The sequence below is a fragment of the Alternaria atra genome (genome assembly GCF_907166805.1).
Source record: "Alternaria atra isolate CS162 genome assembly, contig: 29, whole genome shotgun sequence".
Lineage (NCBI taxonomy): Eukaryota > Fungi > Ascomycota > Dothideomycetes > Pleosporales > Pleosporaceae > Alternaria > Alternaria atra.
In genome coordinates, this window is record NW_025091327.1 from 101,379 (window position 1) to 120,476 (window position 19,098).

The window sequence follows — 19,098 nt, forward strand, 5'->3', positions numbered from 1 at the left end:
ATGTTGCAAATGAACGACAACGACGATGATACTTATGCGGATGACGAGTTCTTCGACGCCCAGCCACATCTGTTCAACGATACCGACCTGCAAGCTAGGCCTATTTTGAACATGTTCACCGACATAGCGACTCTGCTATACAGTTCTCAAGGCCGAATCTGGCTTAGTGAATACTCGGTCGGGGAGCGCCTGTGCTCGACTTGCTTGTTATGCAAGGAGAAGTACATTGGTGAAGATGGTCTATCTGCCGACTTTCCACCAATGCCGAAGAGCGTCGAAGGTCTACGTGTGAAGTGGTAAGCGCACGCGAAGTACTCTATTGTGACGCAAATGGCGCTGGAATCTGGCCTTCGTATGAGCTCCTCATGGCGACCCTGGTGACCTTGTCGCTAGTCTGACCTGTTCCAGGTCAATGCGTTTGCCAAGACATGCTAGACAATGTGAGCTATTCTGTTCGTAGTACCGACTTCCGCCAAGAGACTATGTATCATGCGAGAGGTTGGCTACCCACAAGTCTAGCTTCTGCTAGCTTACCTGAGGGAGCTTCTGAGTTATCTCACTATGCTTTGTAATTCCGACCGTAGTTCTGAACCTTGAAGCTATTATGTACGTACAGATCTACATGCATATAAGAAAACATGCTTCCTGGCCATCTTCAATACGTTGTCCAACTCGATCATTCTTCCACGATTCATTCTCACGCTATTCTAAAAGTCCCCGTTTATCAAAGTCACAGTATTCACTATTGTTACCATGGCCCAGAAAACGCTCCTCCTACTCGGTGCAGGACCGAACGTTGGGGCTTCAACGCTGTCTCTTTTCAAGAGTGAAGGATACAAGATCGCTGCTGTTGCTCGCACAGTCAGACCGAATGTTAAAGCGCATGCAGATTTGTGTCTGACCGCTGACTTCAGCGATCCGGGCATGATAGGGGCCATCTTCGAGAAGGTTGAGCAGGAATTAGGAGTACCTAACGTTGTAATCTACAACCGTAAGTCTTGATTTCTTCACATGTGGCCATGTAAGATGCCACCGCTAGTCATTATCCACTGCGCTTTGGTGTTGCAAGTACGACGTGCAATGTGCAGAGTTGTCAACAATCAAGCCAATCTGCAATCAAGCCAAATGTGGCCCCTGCTTACTAGCGGCCTAGAATATACAGGTACAGCTATACCTAGATAGAGGGATGGCACGTCTCTCTTATAGGCCCGTGGCTGATCGACAAGGCTAGTGAGCAGGGGCCACATTTGGCTTGATTGCAGATTGGCTTGATTGTTGACAACTCTGGCAATGTGCGGGCCTTTTGTTATCATATTTACTCGATATCAGTAGCTTACTCCAATGCAGCTTATTCCTGGACTAGAGGTCCCAACCTTGCAAACCCAGTCTCGGCACTACTCAAGGATTTCCAGAAAGATCTCACAATTAACACTGTGAGCGCTTACGCTGCTGCTCAAGCCGCCGTAGCCAGTTTCAGTAAGCTCCCTCATGATGCAAAAAAGACCTTCATCTACACTGGAAACAATGATAACACACTAGTGAGTCTCGAGGATATCTTCCCCAAGAGTTGGAATGTGCTTACATTTCTAGATCACGCCTGAGTTCCTTATGCTGGGGATCGGGAAATCTAGCGCTTGGTATATGATTCAGACGTTGGTTGCTACCCCCAGCTTCGTATCCAAGGGATACCGCTTCTACTACGTTGATGAGCGTACACCAGAAGGAAAGGCGATGTTTCATATTTCGGGACCTGGTCATGCAAAATATTTCCTGGAGCTAGCGGAGAAAGATGGGCAGGGGGTGCCATTAGCAACGTTTGTAAGGGGCAAAGGCTACGTGAAATTCCCCAGTAATGACAGGGCAGTACTCCCGCAGCTCGCTATTGAAGACACAGTAGATCCGAGCTATAGAGCACCAGGGACGACAGAAGGGAAGTTTGGCCATTGAATCAGTGGAGTTCACTTGAACTCGGTACAACATTACGATGCAGCAGCAGCAGTCATGAAAGTGGCATAGTTAGATACTGGGTTAGCTCTTCTACACTTAGATTTAGCCTCATCGATCACATATTCAACACACTTTTGTAACGCCCAGCAGGCACTTACAGCGGGCTCCTGAAGTGTGTAACCTAAAGCACGTTCCACCATTTTTCTGAGATGATATATCCAATGCTTACGATAGTATGTAGACATTAAAGCCCGACGCATTGTATAAGGTGAAGACCAGATCATCAAGGAATGTCCTTTCGCCATGGCCGTAGTCGGGCCGATCCGGTTACTCCTTGGCGAATTTAGCTGCTCAAAAGAGACAAGCCTATCGGCGAAGGAGCAAATCTGGAGAACAGTGCTCTAATTCTGCACTCGGCCGCTTTGAAATCCAAAACATGACCAACCTTGCTAACACCGACACAACATCCGTTGCGATGTCAAAGTTACTCCACCACGGATGTCTATTAGTCCGACCACGTGTAGGAAATGTAAGCGCTCCAAATGATTCTGAAGGTTTGAACCTGAGACAAAAGCATAAATAGTTAGCAGCTGCCCTCAAAGGGTGAATTACAAGACTTCATCGTCATTACTCTCATCACTATCATTCCCAAACACAAAAGTTCCAAATTATTCATAAACCACCATGTCCCGATATGCTGAAGCCCATGCCAACCCTTCTGGCCCAGGAGACGATCGTCCAACTGCGCTCCAGATTGTCCAGGACGAAGGAGTCAAGGGCAAGCTGGCTGGCAAAGTCATCGTCATCACAGGCACTTCCTCTGGAATTGGAATCGAGACTGCTCGTGCCCTGTCCTTGACGGGAGCAAAGCTGTTATTAACTGCAAGAAACCTGGAAAAAGCCAAGACTGCTCTGAACGGAATCCTCGAGCCTGGGCGCGTTGAACTCGTTGAGATGGACAATACTTCCTTGGAAAGTGTGCGTGGCGCCGCGAAGAACATTCTGGAGAAGTCGAACAATCAGGTGAATATCCTGATCAACAACGCTGGTATCATGGCTCTCCAGACGCTAGAGAAGACGAAAGACGGCTTCGAAATGCAATTTGGGGTTAATCATCTCGCCCACTTCCTGCTATTCGAACTGCTCAAGCCAGCTCTCCTTGCTAGCGTCACGCCTGAGCTCTCATCTCGAGTTGTCAACCTTTCTTCTTCGGCCCATCACGTGGCCTCCATCAATGAATCCGGGAACTACAATTTTGAAAAGACTGACTATAAGGATTGGGTTGCTTATGGGCAAGCAAAGACTGCAAACATCTATATGACCAACGAGATTGAGAGACGATACGGATCTCGAGGCCTTCACGCGACCGCCGTTCATCCTGGTATGATCCAAACGGGACTTATGCAGCACTTGGACACCGCGATGCTCGAAGCCTTCAAGAACAACAAGGAGGCTTGGTTACAGATGAAATCGCCAGAGCAGGGCGCTGCAACCACGGTATGGGCTGCTATTGGAAAAGAATGGGAGAACAAGGGCGGAGAGTATCTTGCTGAGTGTGGGAAGACGACCCGTGGAAACGACAACCACGAGATCTCGGGTGTGGGATTCGCAGGTCATGCTTACGATCCCAAGATCGAGGCGAGGCTCTGGGGGGATTCTTTGGCAATGATTGGGCTCAAAGATGATCAGTAGTCTGGCATGAGTGAGCATGTTCAGCTCCTGCAGTCGGATGCCTGTCTAGATATGCTTGTGTGGTAACGAGACGACCTAATCAATATATGATCATACGTTTGTATTGCAGTTCTATAAGAGCGGGTATCGTTCCTTATGGCACTTGAATAGACTGTGAACTATAGCAGGTCATAACATCCGCTCGTTGCTAGTACCGGTATCTTGGTCCACTTTGACAAGCGACCGAGGTACGTTGGCGCGTAGTGAGAATCAAGCGTAGCGGGTTTTGCATTTTGAATACAAGCACCGATAGCTTCTCTCTTGCGATCCCGGAGGTCTTGGGTTCTGAGATTGGAAAGGCACTATTCAGCCACCGTCTCCACGATGAGAGCGAACCATCTCATGAGTATGCGAGTGGAGGTTTGTGGCTCTAGCGTTCAATCTGTAATGACGAATACAAGTTTCTTTCCCCGTTTGTCGTGAGTCCTAATGAACATGCACGTGTACTTCAAACATTGATATCGTTAAATAGAGGATGATTGTTACCGCCCACTCACTGTAGATCTGGGCAACGCAGCGATCGATCAGTTTGAGGAAGCTCCACGCGTTACTCATTGGAACAGTAGGAACAAGTGCACAATCGTATAAGAATATCTGGGAAGAGATATGTATGAAGCGTTGCCTTCATGATGAGGGTTTCAGAGCTTATGTCCAGTCTTGTTCAACGCGCGTTGGTAGCTTTCGGTTTCCCTACAAGCATCCAACCACTTGTTAACATTCGGATACTCCTTGCCCTGCGTCCCTAGCTCCCTCGCGACAATGACTTCGGCTGTGAACTGCATCATGGCGTCCGCTGCGGTAACATGATCACCGCAGATGAACTTGCCTGGAGAGAGCGACAACTCAGTTTCAAGCCAAGACATATCGTTCTGCACATTAGCCGACATGCTCTTCTCGGTTGCTTCAAGCAGACCCTCAGGTGCGTCTTTGGGGATGTGCGATCGCGCATAGAGGATAGCGAGGGCGTGAAGCGAGAACGTGCCTTCTGCAGCGTGAATCCACTGGCGGACTTTGATGCGCTCTTTGGGATCGTGGGGTAGAAGACGACCCTCCTTATCGTATGTCTCGCATAGATAGCTGCATATTGTCAGGATTCAGATGCAGAGTGCAGTCAGTTTTTGCGTACTCGCTGATTGCTCCGCTTTCATAAACAGTCAGGGTACCATCTTGGAGCGTGGGGAATTTTCCCAAAGGATTACGCGACGCAAATTTGAAGTCTTCTGGCGCCTTTCCGTTCACTCTGTCGGAGAACTTGATATCATAGTCAAGTCCCAGTTCCTCCAATAACCATGCGGTGCGTATGCACCGCGATGCTTGGAGAAACCAGAGCGTGATCGTAGGCATGTTTGAACAGTAGCAGTGAGCAAGAGGGGTAAAGGACACGACAGCGAGTGCCAAAGTCCAGCTTACTTGAGGCGTGTGAGCTACCCTGGTTGTGTGGCGTCATATAGGGCGCATCTTACGGGCGGAGTCGACACTGGCGGGGAAGGGTCCAGCGGATGTGCCGGTCCAATCACCAGTCGCTCTTGCATGGTGTTGGAAGCGGCACCAGAATACGCCAGCTATTCAGGAGGGTTCGTCGCTCGATGCCATCAAGCATGACAAGGTGAAGGTTATATACAAGAACCCATCATTTTTCAACACTCGTTGAACCTGGGATGATGATCAGCACTAGTTCATTTGACGACAGTCAGAGCTTAGAACAGTAAAGACTGACCCGTTTCATACACCTTTTGCTGTTTTCCAGAACTTCCTCAGGTGGACCCTAGGGGCCATCAAAGACCATGGTACCGTAGCACTATTGTCGAAAGCTATATCAGTGCTTTTGGACGAGATGTCTTTCATCCCCTTCACGTCCGCGTTCGCCCATGCCACACCTGACTCTAATGCATGACGCGACTTTATTATATTCGCAGCAACAGAAGAACAGTCCAAACATAATCAGCTGTCGAAAACTCTTTTGAGCATACCGTACGGCACCGTGTTTCAGTCTTTAGTAGCAGTCAAAAGATGCGACGATCCACATACACTGCCACCACTATCAAGGTGCGAAATCTTTCGATCAGTCTTCGGCTCCCCTGTTCAAAGAAGTTGTCTGGCGAAGAAACGCTCTAGCGATCCGGAACCCCGAATCCATTTGTGAGTGGGTTTAGCGCTATCTTCCGCTTTGGCATACTGCTCATCCCAAAACGACGCATGGCCGGGCGCGGCACCTGCGTCTGATCTCGACTTGTAGGAAAGCAGAGTGAGAGAATGAACCGTCGGTATGCATGATGTTAGTCTCGTCGTCACGCCAATGCAGCAAGTGTGTGGGTACTGCCCGTCTTTTGATCGTGAATTACCAACCAATCAGAGACCTGGACCCTTCGGGATGTCTGCCGAACGATGTGTGCCGAGGCACCTTCCCCACGCTTTCGCGCCAGCTTACTCGATCGTTGTCGTGACGCCCGATACTGCAACAACCTCATCAGGGCGTTTCTAACGCCTTGTGGCATTGATAGGTCCTCGGTTCGCGATATTGAATCAAGGCGAGTTAGACTTGACATCATGGGATGGGGTGGTAGACTGAGAGATAAGTCGCCCCGCGCTACTACTGCTAGATAAACTCCAATACATCGCCACGGCACAGGCACTGTCTCTGATCTCTTGACATCATACGCTTCGCTTTCGACATGGCCTCTACTGAGAAGCCGATATTGTTTCACTACGACGGTTCGATCTTCTCCCATCGAGTGCTATGGTATCTATGGCTTCGCGGCATACCTTATGATGAATGCGTGCGTACCATCTATCTAGTTGCTATCGAGTTGCTGATGGTACTTCTAGATTCAATCTGCATTCATGCCACGTGCAGATCTTGAACTCATTGGCGTCGGCTACCGAAAAATCCCTATCATTGCTATTGGAAAAGACGTATACTGCGATTCTCGGCTCATCATCTCCAAGTTGGAGTCATTGTACCCCAACAGCGCTCTCGCACCTTCCACGCCATCCGAGATCGGTATCACGAAGCTTTTCGAAAGCTGGACGGTTGATGGCGGTATCTTTGCCAACGCCGTGAAGATGATGCCATATTGGAAGGAAGCAAGCTTTCTTTCGAACAAGGCATTCATCGATGATCGCGCGAAGCTCATGGGAAGGCGGTTTACCGCCGAAGGAATGGAGGCTGGGCGACCAGACGGCGCGCAGCATTTGCAGCAAGCCTTTGACATGCTGGAAACCACTTTCCTTGCCGATGGTAGAGACTGGATTCTGAACACGCAAGAGCCGTCGTTAGCAGATATCGACGCTGTTTGGCCCATCAAATGGTTGATTTCGGACCCGAAAATGGAAGACAGTCTTCCCGCGGAGCACTTCAACGCTAAAACGTATCCGAGGGTGTTCGCGTGGGTGGAGAGGTTCGTGACAGAACTGGACAAGAAGAAAGAGCAGATACCAAAGCCAAGTGCGCTAGATGGGAAAGCGATGGGCAAACGAACTCTTGAAGCCACTACCTCACCAGAAACCATTGTCTTCGTCGATGTCAATTCGCACAGGCTCAAACAAGGCGACGAGGTCGAAGTCTTTCCATCGGACTACGGACAGATGGGTAAGACTGCTGGGACCATCGTTGGTCTTACAGTACACGAAGTTGTTATCCGTAACAGCAAAGGCATGCATGTACATTTCCCGCGATGGAACTTTGCCATTTCCAGAGCTGCTTCAAAGTCTATGATATAGACTGTGCAATCTTGGGGTATGTCAGTCTATGATTGTTCCAGTCGACCTACGCTATGAGTTCATTCTTGGATATATAGTATGTTCCTAATGTTATCTCATACCACCAGGTCAAGCGATGGATGATTTTAATAATCACAACATGTATGCCATGAAAACAATGTCCATGGCGAACTTGAAAGTCTACAAGATAGGAAAGAAACTGATGCTAATGTCATTCTAGGGCATTGCGATTGCGTCCCGAGCTTCACAGTGATGATAAGTAGGAGACACGCATGCCCAGGCAAAATCGCAACAATATACACATCACGGCACTTAACGAACATCAAGATGGGTTGGTTGTGCTTATGTGGTAGGTACTTTGTTTATCGGATTACATTAACCATGCCCAAGGATGTTTTACGAGATGGTATCCATCGAACACTGCAACAAGACGATATCGGAAATGTCCCGTCAGGTCACCAAACCCGATTTCGTTATCCCAATCTCTAAGATGCCAATGAGTCGCTCGCACCGTTTTGTGTGCAGTAGTAGTTCAACTCATCACCACCGATGTGGTTTTCTAGCGACTGACAGAGGTTCAGCTTGCCCACTTCCGTCTACATTTTATTAGTTTCTAAAGGATTCGGTAGTCATTGATTGGTAGCCTTACCATTTTGCAGTCAGGGCACTTGTCCCATTGCTTGTCTCCAGTGTTTCGCTGTAGGTATGCATCGCATGCCTTCTTTGTTGCGTCGGCGTTATACACGTACTGGCCGCCGATTTTGTCAATACAGAGACCCTCCTTGTGAAGGTCGGCGTTGACGAACGAGCCCATGAGGACGAAAAGAGCGGAGACGGCGACTGAGAAACGCATGGTGGTTTTAGGATTTGGAAGCGATTGAAAAGAGCGAAGTTAACAACAGAAGCGAGTGTGGATACTGGGTATATACAAGACTCAAAGAGCGAGAGTTTGGTGACCTTGAAAACAAGGTGCAGAAGCGGGATAAATAGTCAAAACCGGACAATAGTACTCACCCCCTTCTCCTACTTTCGTTATCATCACCTGAGTGTGTAAAAACACAGCCAGAATCCTTCGCCCGTTCTCGGTGTAATTGTGGCGAATGTCACTTCGTCGTGAAACGTGGTCGGGCCACCACGGTATCGAGGAAGCGCGCAGGAATACACCAATACACCCCAACTCCAGTTCCAGTCGGCAAGTGAGCCGAACCGCTTACCTATCAAAGCGTTCTACTAAGATCCAGGACCCCAATACCCCATAGTATTGCAGGTGGGTGCCGAGAACCCGGAACCTGTTTGTACGTCATGCGCTTCGGCCCGAAAGAACGAGGCGAGCGTGTTTCTGGTACACAAGGGACCACATCAATTAATATCGGGCCTGGCAAGTTCCGCTGCAGGAACGAGAAACCTTGAGGGGTACACGTTGCTAGGCATGAAGGAACTATTGTCCGTTGGAGACAGCAAATCACCGGATGACTATGCGGCCAATCAGCCTTGCACCTGAATATACTATCTGAATACGAACACTCCACCACCATTAATCCTTTATCACTCCCTGCCAAGTAATTTGTCTACGTTGGTTTCCTGAAAGAATACTGAACTATGCAGATCGCGTCTCAGACTCCATGTCACGATTAGTAGTACCGCCGGGACGGTCAATGTGCTGCTAAGTAACTGGCATCTCTCGACAATAAGTACTGCTAGTCTTCCTGGCGATTGAGTTTGTCTCACCACCTCACAGTCGCTCATTCACTCCTTTTGTGACATTCCCACATTCGTTGAACATAATCTGTGTATTCGCCACGATGCACTTCACTCCTCTCCTCGCCCTCGCTTCCAGCGCTGCTCTGATCGTGGCTGCTCCCACACCCGTCAGCATCGGCGTCGACGACGTTATCCTTCACGGCAATGGACGTTTCACCGTGATGAAGAGATCCGACTTTGAAGAGCTGGACGCTGCGCGCAAGTCCGGCGTGGTACCTCCCAAGCCCGCCTACCTCGACGAGAACCATTACTCCGGAAACGAGACCGTCTCGCCAGCCAACAAGCACTTGAAGCGGGCTACCAGCATCATCATCCCTAACCCCAACTCTCGTTTCCTCGGTTGGGATGTGCAGATGAGTCAGGTGACCAAGGGTGCACCGACTACCATCAGCGTCGCCTCGGGTTTCTCCGTCAGCAACACCATTTCGGTTGGCATGAGCAGCACTTTGACGCTAGTCAAGGACTTCCTTCAGGTCTCCATGTCGGTTGACTATAGCCAGTCATGGCAGACGACGCAGACGCAGACTATCACAGCCGAGGTCCCCAAGGACAAGTACGGCGCTTTTGTTAGCAACCCCTGGACCAACCGTGCAAGTGGAAACGTTTGGACTGGTAGCATCGGCGGTGACGGAGAGCTCTCCTACTACCAGGCTGATTCGTTTAACTCTAAGCAATACGACAACATGGAGTGGGTCGATGGTGTCATCAGCCTTTGCACGGGCGACGAATTCCCTCTCAAGAGGTGCTTGGGCGAGGGCACCTTGTAAAGCTGGATACGGAATGGGTACGAGATGAAGTGCGGATGTGGGAAATGGAGAACAAGTGGCAAAGTGGATATTCTCTCACCGAGCCTGCATCGCGAGCATCGTTGAGGTACCACTTCTAATGTAAAAGAGTTACTGCGAGGCCTGCTGAGCATTGCACTGTACAAAATCTTCCAGCAACCGGCTATTCGAAGAGAGTTCTTTTATCAATTCACTTGCCGTCATGTATCAAACAGTCTATCTTAGTAAAATTGAGTCAATTCCGTCGGCCCCTTCACGAGCCTGACGCTTCTCGAAGAAATCGTAGCTCAAAAGTCTATTATGCATGGTATGAAGAGAAAGTGATGTGAGTGGGGATGGTCTCGTGGTTCGCATTGAGTAGCTGCCTAGCAATAACACGATCTACATCGCGTTGTACGAAGCAACATTAGTATGCGTGAGATAGTAACGTCCGATGTAGTTTATAAACCCGAATCAGTAGCTATGTTTCATATGGCATCCAGATAACGTCCAAGGTACGAAAGAAGAATATGATGGGCGAGGTACAGGCTGCCAGTGATGTTCATATATCAACCATTAAAACGAATGAGATAGATTGATGACGCGTTGTTGGGCAATTTACATCAATTTTTCCCACACACATACAGAAACGATGTCAGCCAACCTACACAGACATAGCATCCCTCAAACTAGTAGCATACCCACCTGTTGACTCAAAGCTAGCAGTACCATATAACCCTCCAACCTACTCATCATACATCTCATCAACCCAAGGCTTCAACGCCGCAAGCCCAATAGTAACAGCCTCCTCAGTTCTAATCGTCCTACTTCCCTGTCTCGGCACCAAATTAACCCAAGCATCAAAAAGCTCACTCGCCATCGACTTATCCAGTCCCTTTGCCACGAGAACAGGGTCATTGGCGACAGCTGGTTCTATGCCCGCCTGGCCGCCGAATACGATGAGGAGGTGTTTGAAGGAATTCGGAGCCTTGGCTGTTGTTGCTGTGGACGATTCAGATTTGTTGCTGGTGCCGGAGAAGAGCGAGTAGACGGATTGACCGCGTTCAGATGTTCCAATGGACATGTCGTAGCCGTCTGGGTATTCACATTCGGAAAATACAGCGCTGAGTGATGGGGCGCGTCGGACTGTGTAGCCCCAGTAGTAACCTCCTTCTTCGCGGGGCACGCTGGCCGCACACGCGGTAGCATCCAGGTTGTCACATTCTTGCTGGGATAGGTGGGGCCAGTTGGGCGGTTGATCGGCGTTTGTAAAGCGGACGGTTGTGCGCATGCCTTGTTCAACAGGGGCTTCTTTGGGTACAGGAACACGGATTGGGTATGGCAGACCGCATTTCACGTATGCGTACTCTTGGTCGTCTGACAGAGACTTCTTTATTTTCTTGCTCTTGGTTGTAGATGAAGTGGGTGGAGGTGCAGGACCGACGAGTACGCCTTCGCGATACCGACACCACTCGTGACTTCGAAGATGATGCGGCATATCCATACTCGGCAGATTACCGACCCATTTCAGATTCTGATGTTCCTTGAAAATGCTCATCCGGGGATCCTCGGCGTCATACCTTAGATGAGGAGGGCACTCAGCATAAGACAACAAGTGGTAGAGGAATTGGTCTGGATTCTGCCAAGCTTCGTCGTGTTCCATGATGGAGTCAAGAACTTGTTGCTTAGTGCGTCCTTTGCGGATGTACTTTGGATCAACGACTCTAGCATCGACATTGCTTGGGTCATCGTCGAATACTACGATTTCATCGACACAATAGATGGCAGCTGCGCGTGCGATTCGTCCAACTTGAATGGTCTTGTGATCAGGCTTCTTAGCATTGAGAGTCCAGCTACCGGGTAAGGCAATAGTGACGGTCCAGTCGCGGCCTTTGGTTGGGTTGAAGATGGCGGTAGGTTTTGAAGTGTCAATGTCTTCTACGTGTTGTTCTTGCACTTCGCCTTTTCTCTTCTTGGTAGGACTGGCGTTGTCGTAAGAATTTTGATGAATGACAACAGATGCCGACGCTTTGCGTTTCTATCACGACGTCAGGATTTAGTTTTGCCTAGAACTCTGACACAACGTACTTTGCTATCATCGTTGGAATGTCCCATCTTTTTCTTGTTCTGATCGGTCGCCTTCCTGTCGGTGGTGTCGTAACAATGATCGCACGGTAGGCCTCTTCAATCACTTATGTAATCGCAGGAAGATGTGAGTAGGCGGGTGATATGATGTTGAGGTGAAAGTCGCAGATATCGAAGCTCGCCAGCTACTTTTTGTCCTGCATTAGCGCGATCCACGAGATCCACCCGCGCATCCCTGCCATCGTCAGCCCTAAGGCGACCTGCCGCAATGCCGCGCAGGCAACTGTGACAGCGCGACTTGACCACAATACTGACTCTCCCACCTTGACGCATCCTTTCCTCTCTCCCCACTGTCGCAGTCGCATAAGCCACTTTTATCGAACCGTGTTGCTTGAACAGCATAAACCTTCCAACATGGAAGGCCACAAGTACATGCACCCCACCCCCATCACTCGCATCCACCAACCCACTAACAACCTGGCTCTCTAGGTCTCCTACCTCCCTTATAACATCCACGACATCCACACTCTTCACCTTCCTCGCTCTCTACCTCACTACGCTCTTCTCCCTCGATACCTGGGCCGCCGCACGAGGCTCACCTTATCGCGCACCAGGCAACAATTCCTTCTACCGGCCGGCAGCCACACCACCGGCACCGGATAGTTACCAAGGCAGTATGCATGGACGGGGGAATGCTGGGCCTGGGGCGGGAAGTCGAGGAGGAGGAGGAGGTAGAGATGTCGGGAGAGTAGCGCAAGCGAGAGATTCGAGGCCGCCAATTAAGATGGGTGGGTCGGCGGCGTGTGGTGCTTGTATGATTTAGGGAAGATGCGCGGTTGTGAGGCGTTGCATGTTTCTATGTGTGTTGCGAATGGAGGTGCATCATCAGGGCTGAGTTTGAGTGATCGGATAGTTTTAATAGGCACATGTCCAACTACCCACTACCAATGCATCAGTCTCTGGGAACCACAGCATCATCCATATAAAAAAAATACTTTCATTGCTCCCTTTCGCGCCATGCTACTCAGTGATGCTAACGAAACTAACTATGCTCCCCTCCTTACATTAGTACTCATCAAAGTGATCTTCTTTCCCTTCTTCTTCTTCCCACCAGGCTGCTTCTTCGGAGCTTCTTCGCTTTCGCCCAAAGACATGGCCTGTGCTTGAGCGATCATGTCTTCCTCGGCAAGCAAATCCTTCTCCCAATCCTGGAGCCATCCATCATCGCCATCATGATGATCCTGTGGTCCGAAGACTGGAGATGTGCCAGCAACTACTGCAGTGCCCCATACAGTCCGCGGCGCTGACGGGCTTGACGAAGGAGAAGCCAACGAAGCGAAACCATCGCCACGGCGCTGTGGCCAGGGCGGCGACGTTGAAGGGTTGTCTCCATCCAAGACCGGCGGTGCGTCCGACATGCTTCCTGATGCCAAAGGCTGGAAGTCGTCGGCAGAGAACCTTTCGGTCATGCTCGGACGCCTTCTGCGCGCAGAAGCGAACTCGGCGTACTCGGCCTTCTCTGCGCGTTGTCGTGCCTTCTCCTCCTTAGTCTCTTTCTCGGTGTGCTTCTTTCGCCTCCTCTCAATCTCAGGTCTGAAGCGCTCCAATACTTCCGGGGCGACAGTGTCGGTCCAATCGCACTCAAGGAAACCAACCTCGCAGCCATATGGTAGATGCGCCAGGTATTTTGTGCGCTTCCGTAATTCATCATCGACTACATGGCCTGTAGATACATGCTCAACGCGAGGAAGGATCGTTGAAGGAAAAGATGCAAAGTTGCCGAAAGCCGCTTTTAGAATGCGAATGTCTAGTGGCGATAAATAGTAATGCAATAACGCCTGGTAAAAGAAATACTCGGACGGCGTCTTGTGGTGCTCATGTTGCTGTCGATTGCGAAGCTCTGCAAGTGTAAGAGATATCCCATGACTTGCTGCGGAAGAGTGTGATGACATGGACACCGTTCTGTCCTTACTTTGACTGGTGCCAACCTCGGAGATGTTTGGTGTTGGGGTGAAATCTTGGCCAGACTTGGAAGCGTTCTGCATTGTATACATCTCTGGTGCGGCACCCTCGTCGAACACGATTGGCGCCCTCTTCACCTTCGGTTCCGCAGGTTTGGCTGGTTCTTCCGGAGGGTTTCCGATTCCTTTCAACTTCTCTTTCGCATCTCGTATATTCTTGATCGCTTTCTTCGTCCACTCCATGCTGTCTTCGGCAAACATAACCTGATCTTCTTTTCCTTGCTGCTCCAGCTTCAAAATCTCCTGATCGAGTTGTTCTAACATGTAGTCCTCCCCGCCTCGCATTACGCGGGCATAGTCGGTGACCTCGGCGGCATGGTACCAGGGGATATCTTCGTCTTTACTCAAAGCATCCGCTCCATCGCGGGGCATAGCCAGTGTGCTTCCAGCGGATCTAACCACCAGGCGAAGAACTACGTCGCCTCCCTCTCGGGGAGGCTCACCCTCCTGTCCTGTGTACCAGCGCACTGGTCTAGTTTCGGACGCGTATATGGTGTCGAAGCACAGCGGACACTTCTTCGAACGTGCCTTCTTCTCTGGGGCCTTGCCTTCGTCTTCGGAATGCATGTAGCGGATGAGACATGGGAGACAGAAGATATGACCACATCTGGCCATCCTCGGGGCTACCGGAGTCCCAAGGCAAATAGGGCAAGAGGCCTCTTGTGAAAGCTCGGATGCCAATATCTGCAGGACGTTATTCCAGTCTAGGTGAATATCAGCATCGACGCTTTGGGCACGATAGTCGCCGCGCGGGTCTACGATGAAGCGGTAGTTGGCGTGTACATATCTACATCATGTTAGTTGCGCACTCCGTGGGGTTCTCCTGCCGTTGAAACTCACCTGGCCTTGTCGACGGCATGGTAGCCCGAGCCAAGACCCCAGGTCGGGTTGCGCCGATAGTTCCTTCCATAACCATGCGACTGGTGGTTGGTTGGGCGTGGCGGCAGACTAAAGTTCATAAGGTGGGTAATGGACGTCTGCCCTTTGCGATTATTGAATGGACGCATGGCGAGAGACTCGACAATAGCATCCTCGTCCGTCTGCCTGAATCGCTTGGAGCCTTTGTGCTGCTTCTTCTGCTGCTGCGTATTCCGAGGAGTGGGTGATGATCGCGCCGGCGCGCCACTACCCCGCGGCTGCGCAAAGAAGCTACTGGTACTGATGGATGGAGTCTGGTTCTGGGCGGGTGAAGCGGGTCCAGAAAGTGCGGAAGCCTTGGACGAGGACGCGGTGGGTGGGTTGCTAGACATGACTCCCAGCTAAGGGCTCACGATAGCGCGTCGATGACGATGACGACGTTCTGCGAGGGTTTCTGTTTTGGCGAGAAAAACCGCAACTACGACCAGGGTAACAGATGCAGGACTGAGCGTCTCCAACGACAGGTAAGAGAAGCCGTCTGTTCAGCTACTACGTATACTGCTCTGTCGCAATACTGGCTGATGTCCGGCTTGGCTGCAACGCGAGAGGGGATTCCGGGTACTGATAGAACGAACGTCAAGACAGCGAGGAGAGGAAACCAGAAGGGGAGAGGTAATGTGGGTGTTGTAGTGTGTAACTGCGAATGTTGGCGTCCCCAAGAGGGTGACTTGGAGGGGACAGGAATCAGAAGATGGAGTGGCGATTGACAGCCTAGGTAATGGACATGACGACTTCGGATCACGTGTTCATGCGGTTTGCGGTCCAACTCGCCCACCTACTACGTCTGAGACAAGTGCTCTACAGCGAAGCGTGCATTGCGAAGGAAGGTCATTCGTCCGCGACTACAATCAACCCAAGACATAGGCTATACAGGACAGCAAATATCTCGGTGGTGTTCTGGTGTAAACCTTAGCATCCATCTCTGACGACAGGGTCTCCGCACAGACGGTTGCGATTGCCCTTTCGGATCGGCTTAGGACTTCTTCTACAACCTCATCTCCATTCACCCTCTGCACTCGACGTCTTTCCTTCGCGGGCAGCCTCTGCTGCGCTCATGTCATCCTGATACCATGACCCCGCGGTCGTCTATTCGCCCATCCACACCTCAACCCTCCTCGCCTACAGCCGTCGCGCGACCCTGCACCGCATCATCCAAATAATTATCCGCGAATATCTCTACGCCGCATTGTCGCCCATTCCCATCACGCCGGGCGCCATCGCTGGCATATAGCAGCTCGTCGCCTTCTCGCACTCTCCTCGTTGCCTCACAAGTTGGCTGCTTGGTCTCCAGCCGGCGCCGACTGTGGAGGCAACACCGCGTCTACCGCTCATGATGCCCGGCCCTTATATGCCTGGTAGAAGGCAAGAGCAGCAGTACTACCACCACCATATCCCGCCCCAGACACACTCGCCCGTCCATCACAACCCCTATGCCGCCCCTTACCACCACCTCCAGCAGTATGGCCCTCCCCACGGCTATCCCCAACACATGCAGCCTATGCAGCAGCAATGGTACCCGTATCAGCAACCACCGCCGCCCCCGCCGCAGTACGCCATGCCTCCGCGTCAGTTTCAGCCTCAACCTCATGCGTCGCCCGTGGTAGTTACTTCGCACCTGCACATGGCACCCCCAGTCAATCGCGCCATGGGTCAAACGCCGCCTATTGTCCATTCGCGCACTCCGCCTGCTCCTCGTATGCCCACTCCCCAATCGGCGCCGTCCACAGCTTCACTCCAGTCACATGCTCAAATGACCTCTTCGACCCCGCAGACAAGCACCACTGTCGACAGCTCTCCCCCGGTTGCTGAGTCAAAGTCTACTCAAGCAGCTCCGACCACCCCACAATCCATCGCATTCAAGCCCTTCTATCCGCCTCTTCCCTGGCTATCCGTCCCTGACTCGGACTTCCCTGCGCGCGCTGCGCGAGGGCGGAGAAGGCGAAGAGCTCCGGTGTCTACCGAAGAGCAGGCTTTGGCACTCCCCTCACGCGAGCAGGCTGTGGACGAGCATGACACGAAGGAATCTGGGCATGACACTGAGGGTGATTTGACTCCAACTGAAGAACCAGAAGAGTCGCAGGCTTCGACCATTGCGGGACCCTCTGACGCTGAAGTCGATACCCCGTCTACCTCACATCCGCCTTCGGAAGCCGATTTGGCGCAATCTACCACACCGTCTACCACAACACCATCCGCTATGCAATCGCCTGCGCAGCCCTCAGCTGCTGTCAAGAAACACGCCCGCAACACCACGATTCCTGCCGTACCCCGCATTCCTGTCAAATCCGCAAAAGCACCAAGTGCGGCTTCTACTACACAACAGTCGGTCAAGTCGCCTGCCGCGACTCACAAGGAGTCGATCCAGGCTGAAGACGCAGTTGTAACGACACCAGACACGGGCGCAAATGCTGAAGAAACACCAAAGGCATCTCCGCCTAAGCCGGCAGCACCGAAGTCATGGGCAGAGTTGCTTAGAGCGAAGAATGCTCCCGCCGCGGCACAGCCAGCCCCTGTACCCAACGGCGCTGTTGCTGCTCCCAACGGTCCAGTAGTGCCAAAGAACACCACACTCGCCGATATTCTGGCATCTTTCTCAGTCGATTCAGGGAAAAAGGTTTCCTTTATCGAGCCTCGTGGTCTAGTAAACACGGGCAACCTCTGTTATATGAATTCTGTGAGTTTTGATCTGTTATCGCCCTCCGTCTTCTGCTGACATTCCATCCAGATTCTCCAAGTACTTCTATTTTGCGTTCCTTTCTACGACTTCCTCGATCAGGTTGCGAAGCGCGCTGCCCATAGCTTCAAATCTGAGACACCTCTCGTTGACGCCATGATCATGTTTCTACGCGATTTTCGACTTATCGACTCTGCGGATAACGTCGATCAACTCCGACTCCGGTTGAAGGGTAACGAGCTGGAGCAGTACGGAGACCCACTTACGCCCGAGTACGTTTACGACGTCATTAAGCGTCTGCCTCGCTTCGATAACATGAAGAGGGGTCAACAAGAAGATGCCGAGGAGTTCCTAGGGTTCTTGCTTGCTGGACTGCACGACGAGTGCGTGCACATCATCAAGAGTGGGAGGCAAAGCCAGTCCGCAGACACCGTCACATCCCCCAAGACTGAGCGCTCAGGGTCCATTGATGGTGGCTGGGAAGAAGTCGGACACAAGCAGAAAACCGCTATCACACAGAACTCTGGTGCCATTGACATCGAGAGCCCTATCACGAAGATCTTTGGTGGTAAGCTGCGGTCAGAATATAAGAGGCCGGGCGAGAAGGCTTCCGTCACGCTAGAACCGTACCAACCGCTTCAACTTGATATTGGCGAGCCCAACATCAATAATATCTCTGATGCTCTAAAGAATCTGACACGTCTGGAGACATTGGACGGTGCGGCTCGGGGGGCCAAGGCCTCTACGAAGCAAGTACACATCGAGACCCTCCCCCCAGTCTTGATACTCCATCTGAAGCGCTTCCACTACGACGAAAAGGGACCTCAAAAGATTTGGAAGAAGATTGGGTACCCCTTGGAGCTAGAGCTTCCCAAGGAGGTTTTCCCGCCACACAAACGAGGCAGCTACCAGGCTCAGGGAGGCTTCCCGCGCTACAGGCTCACTGGCGTTGTGTACCACCATGGTAAGAACGCGAGTGGTGGCCACTACACCGTGGACCTTCGACGACAAGAGGGCAAGGAATGGATCCGTATGGATGACACCATTATTCGTCGTATCCGCGCAGCAGAAGTCGCAGAAGGCGGCGCCGAAGAGGATCCCAAGGTCCTAGCTGCCGCTCTCGAGCAGCACAAGAATGATGCTGGGAAGAGCAAAAACTTCTTCGCCCAGATTGACATGGAAGAGGAGGAAACTGACAAGGGAGGTTGGAACCAGGTCAACGGGACGGAGAAGCAAAAGGACGGCATCAAGAAGTGGACCGGCGTCGTCAACGGTGCGGCGACCCCTAACTCGGGGGGTAGGAGGACACCACTGCCCAAGGAGAACGTGCGCGACAATAAGGTGGCGTACATCTTGTTCTACCAGCGTATGGAGACTTGAACAAAAAAAACATGTAGCGAATGGGCTAGCTAGGTGGGTATGATGAACAAGCGTTCACACGTGAGCCACTTTGTCATGTCAACACAAAAGTTAACTG

General features: G+C 51.4%; 11 protein-coding genes across 11 annotated transcripts; 7 read left to right on the top strand and 4 right to left on the bottom strand.

The window, feature by feature from the left end:
• Window positions 1-300, top strand: ALTATR162_LOCUS8306 (uncharacterized protein; the record flags this gene model as incomplete). Its single annotated transcript, XM_043315936.1, has 1 exon — window positions 1-300. The coding sequence occupies one exon, from the start codon at window positions 1-3 to the stop codon at window positions 298-300; it is 300 nt and encodes a 99-aa protein (XP_043171871.1).
• Window positions 301-753: 453 nt separating this feature from the next.
• ALTATR162_LOCUS8307 (uncharacterized protein) lies at window positions 754-1,947 on the top strand (the record flags this gene model as incomplete). The annotated part of the gene is made up of 3 exons (XM_043315937.1): window positions 754-991; window positions 1,333-1,538; window positions 1,591-1,947. 3 exons carry the CDS (start codon window positions 754-756, stop codon window positions 1,945-1,947), a joined length of 801 nt encoding a protein of 266 aa, XP_043171872.1.
• Window positions 1,948-2,631: 684 nt separating this feature from the next.
• On the top strand, window positions 2,632-3,639 carry ALTATR162_LOCUS8308 (uncharacterized protein; the record flags this gene model as incomplete). Its single annotated transcript, XM_043315938.1, has 1 exon — window positions 2,632-3,639. One exon carries the CDS (start codon window positions 2,632-2,634, stop codon window positions 3,637-3,639), a length of 1,008 nt encoding a protein of 335 aa, XP_043171873.1.
• Window positions 3,640-4,316: 677 nt separating this feature from the next.
• ALTATR162_LOCUS8309 (uncharacterized protein) lies at window positions 4,317-5,022 on the bottom strand (the record flags this gene model as incomplete). The annotated part of the gene is made up of 2 exons (XM_043315939.1): window positions 4,317-4,755; window positions 4,805-5,022. 2 exons carry the CDS (start codon window positions 5,020-5,022, stop codon window positions 4,317-4,319), a joined length of 657 nt encoding a protein of 218 aa, XP_043171874.1.
• Window positions 5,023-6,350: 1,328 nt separating this feature from the next.
• ALTATR162_LOCUS8310 (uncharacterized protein) lies at window positions 6,351-7,398 on the top strand (the record flags this gene model as incomplete). The annotated part of the gene is made up of 2 exons (XM_043315940.1): window positions 6,351-6,455; window positions 6,505-7,398. 2 exons carry the CDS (start codon window positions 6,351-6,353, stop codon window positions 7,396-7,398), a joined length of 999 nt encoding a protein of 332 aa, XP_043171875.1.
• A 485-nt stretch (window positions 7,399-7,883) lies between these two features.
• On the bottom strand, window positions 7,884-8,251 carry ALTATR162_LOCUS8311 (uncharacterized protein; the record flags this gene model as incomplete). The annotated part of the gene is made up of 2 exons (XM_043315941.1): window positions 7,884-7,994; window positions 8,048-8,251. 2 exons carry the CDS (start codon window positions 8,249-8,251, stop codon window positions 7,884-7,886), a joined length of 315 nt encoding a protein of 104 aa, XP_043171876.1.
• Window positions 8,252-9,200: 949 nt separating this feature from the next.
• ALTATR162_LOCUS8312 (uncharacterized protein) lies at window positions 9,201-9,926 on the top strand (the record flags this gene model as incomplete). The annotated part of the gene is made up of 1 exon (XM_043315942.1): window positions 9,201-9,926. One exon carries the CDS (start codon window positions 9,201-9,203, stop codon window positions 9,924-9,926), a length of 726 nt encoding a protein of 241 aa, XP_043171877.1.
• A 742-nt stretch (window positions 9,927-10,668) lies between these two features.
• ALTATR162_LOCUS8313 (uncharacterized protein) lies at window positions 10,669-12,038 on the bottom strand (the record flags this gene model as incomplete). Its single annotated transcript, XM_043315943.1, has 2 exons — window positions 10,669-11,961; window positions 12,012-12,038. The coding sequence occupies 2 exons, from the start codon at window positions 12,036-12,038 to the stop codon at window positions 10,669-10,671; spliced, it is 1,320 nt and encodes a 439-aa protein (XP_043171878.1).
• A 384-nt stretch (window positions 12,039-12,422) lies between these two features.
• On the top strand, window positions 12,423-12,831 carry ALTATR162_LOCUS8314 (uncharacterized protein; the record flags this gene model as incomplete). The annotated part of the gene is made up of 2 exons (XM_043315944.1): window positions 12,423-12,436; window positions 12,498-12,831. 2 exons carry the CDS (start codon window positions 12,423-12,425, stop codon window positions 12,829-12,831), a joined length of 348 nt encoding a protein of 115 aa, XP_043171879.1.
• Window positions 12,832-13,054: 223 nt separating this feature from the next.
• Window positions 13,055-15,279, bottom strand: ALTATR162_LOCUS8315 (uncharacterized protein; the record flags this gene model as incomplete). Its single annotated transcript, XM_043315945.1, has 2 exons — window positions 13,055-14,816; window positions 14,870-15,279. The coding sequence occupies 2 exons, from the start codon at window positions 15,277-15,279 to the stop codon at window positions 13,055-13,057; spliced, it is 2,172 nt and encodes a 723-aa protein (XP_043171880.1).
• Window positions 15,280-16,280: 1,001 nt separating this feature from the next.
• ALTATR162_LOCUS8316 (uncharacterized protein) lies at window positions 16,281-19,001 on the top strand (the record flags this gene model as incomplete). Its single annotated transcript, XM_043315946.1, has 2 exons — window positions 16,281-17,621; window positions 17,673-19,001. 2 exons carry the CDS (start codon window positions 16,281-16,283, stop codon window positions 18,999-19,001), a joined length of 2,670 nt encoding a protein of 889 aa, XP_043171881.1.
• Window positions 19,002-19,098: the final 97 nt, after the last annotated feature.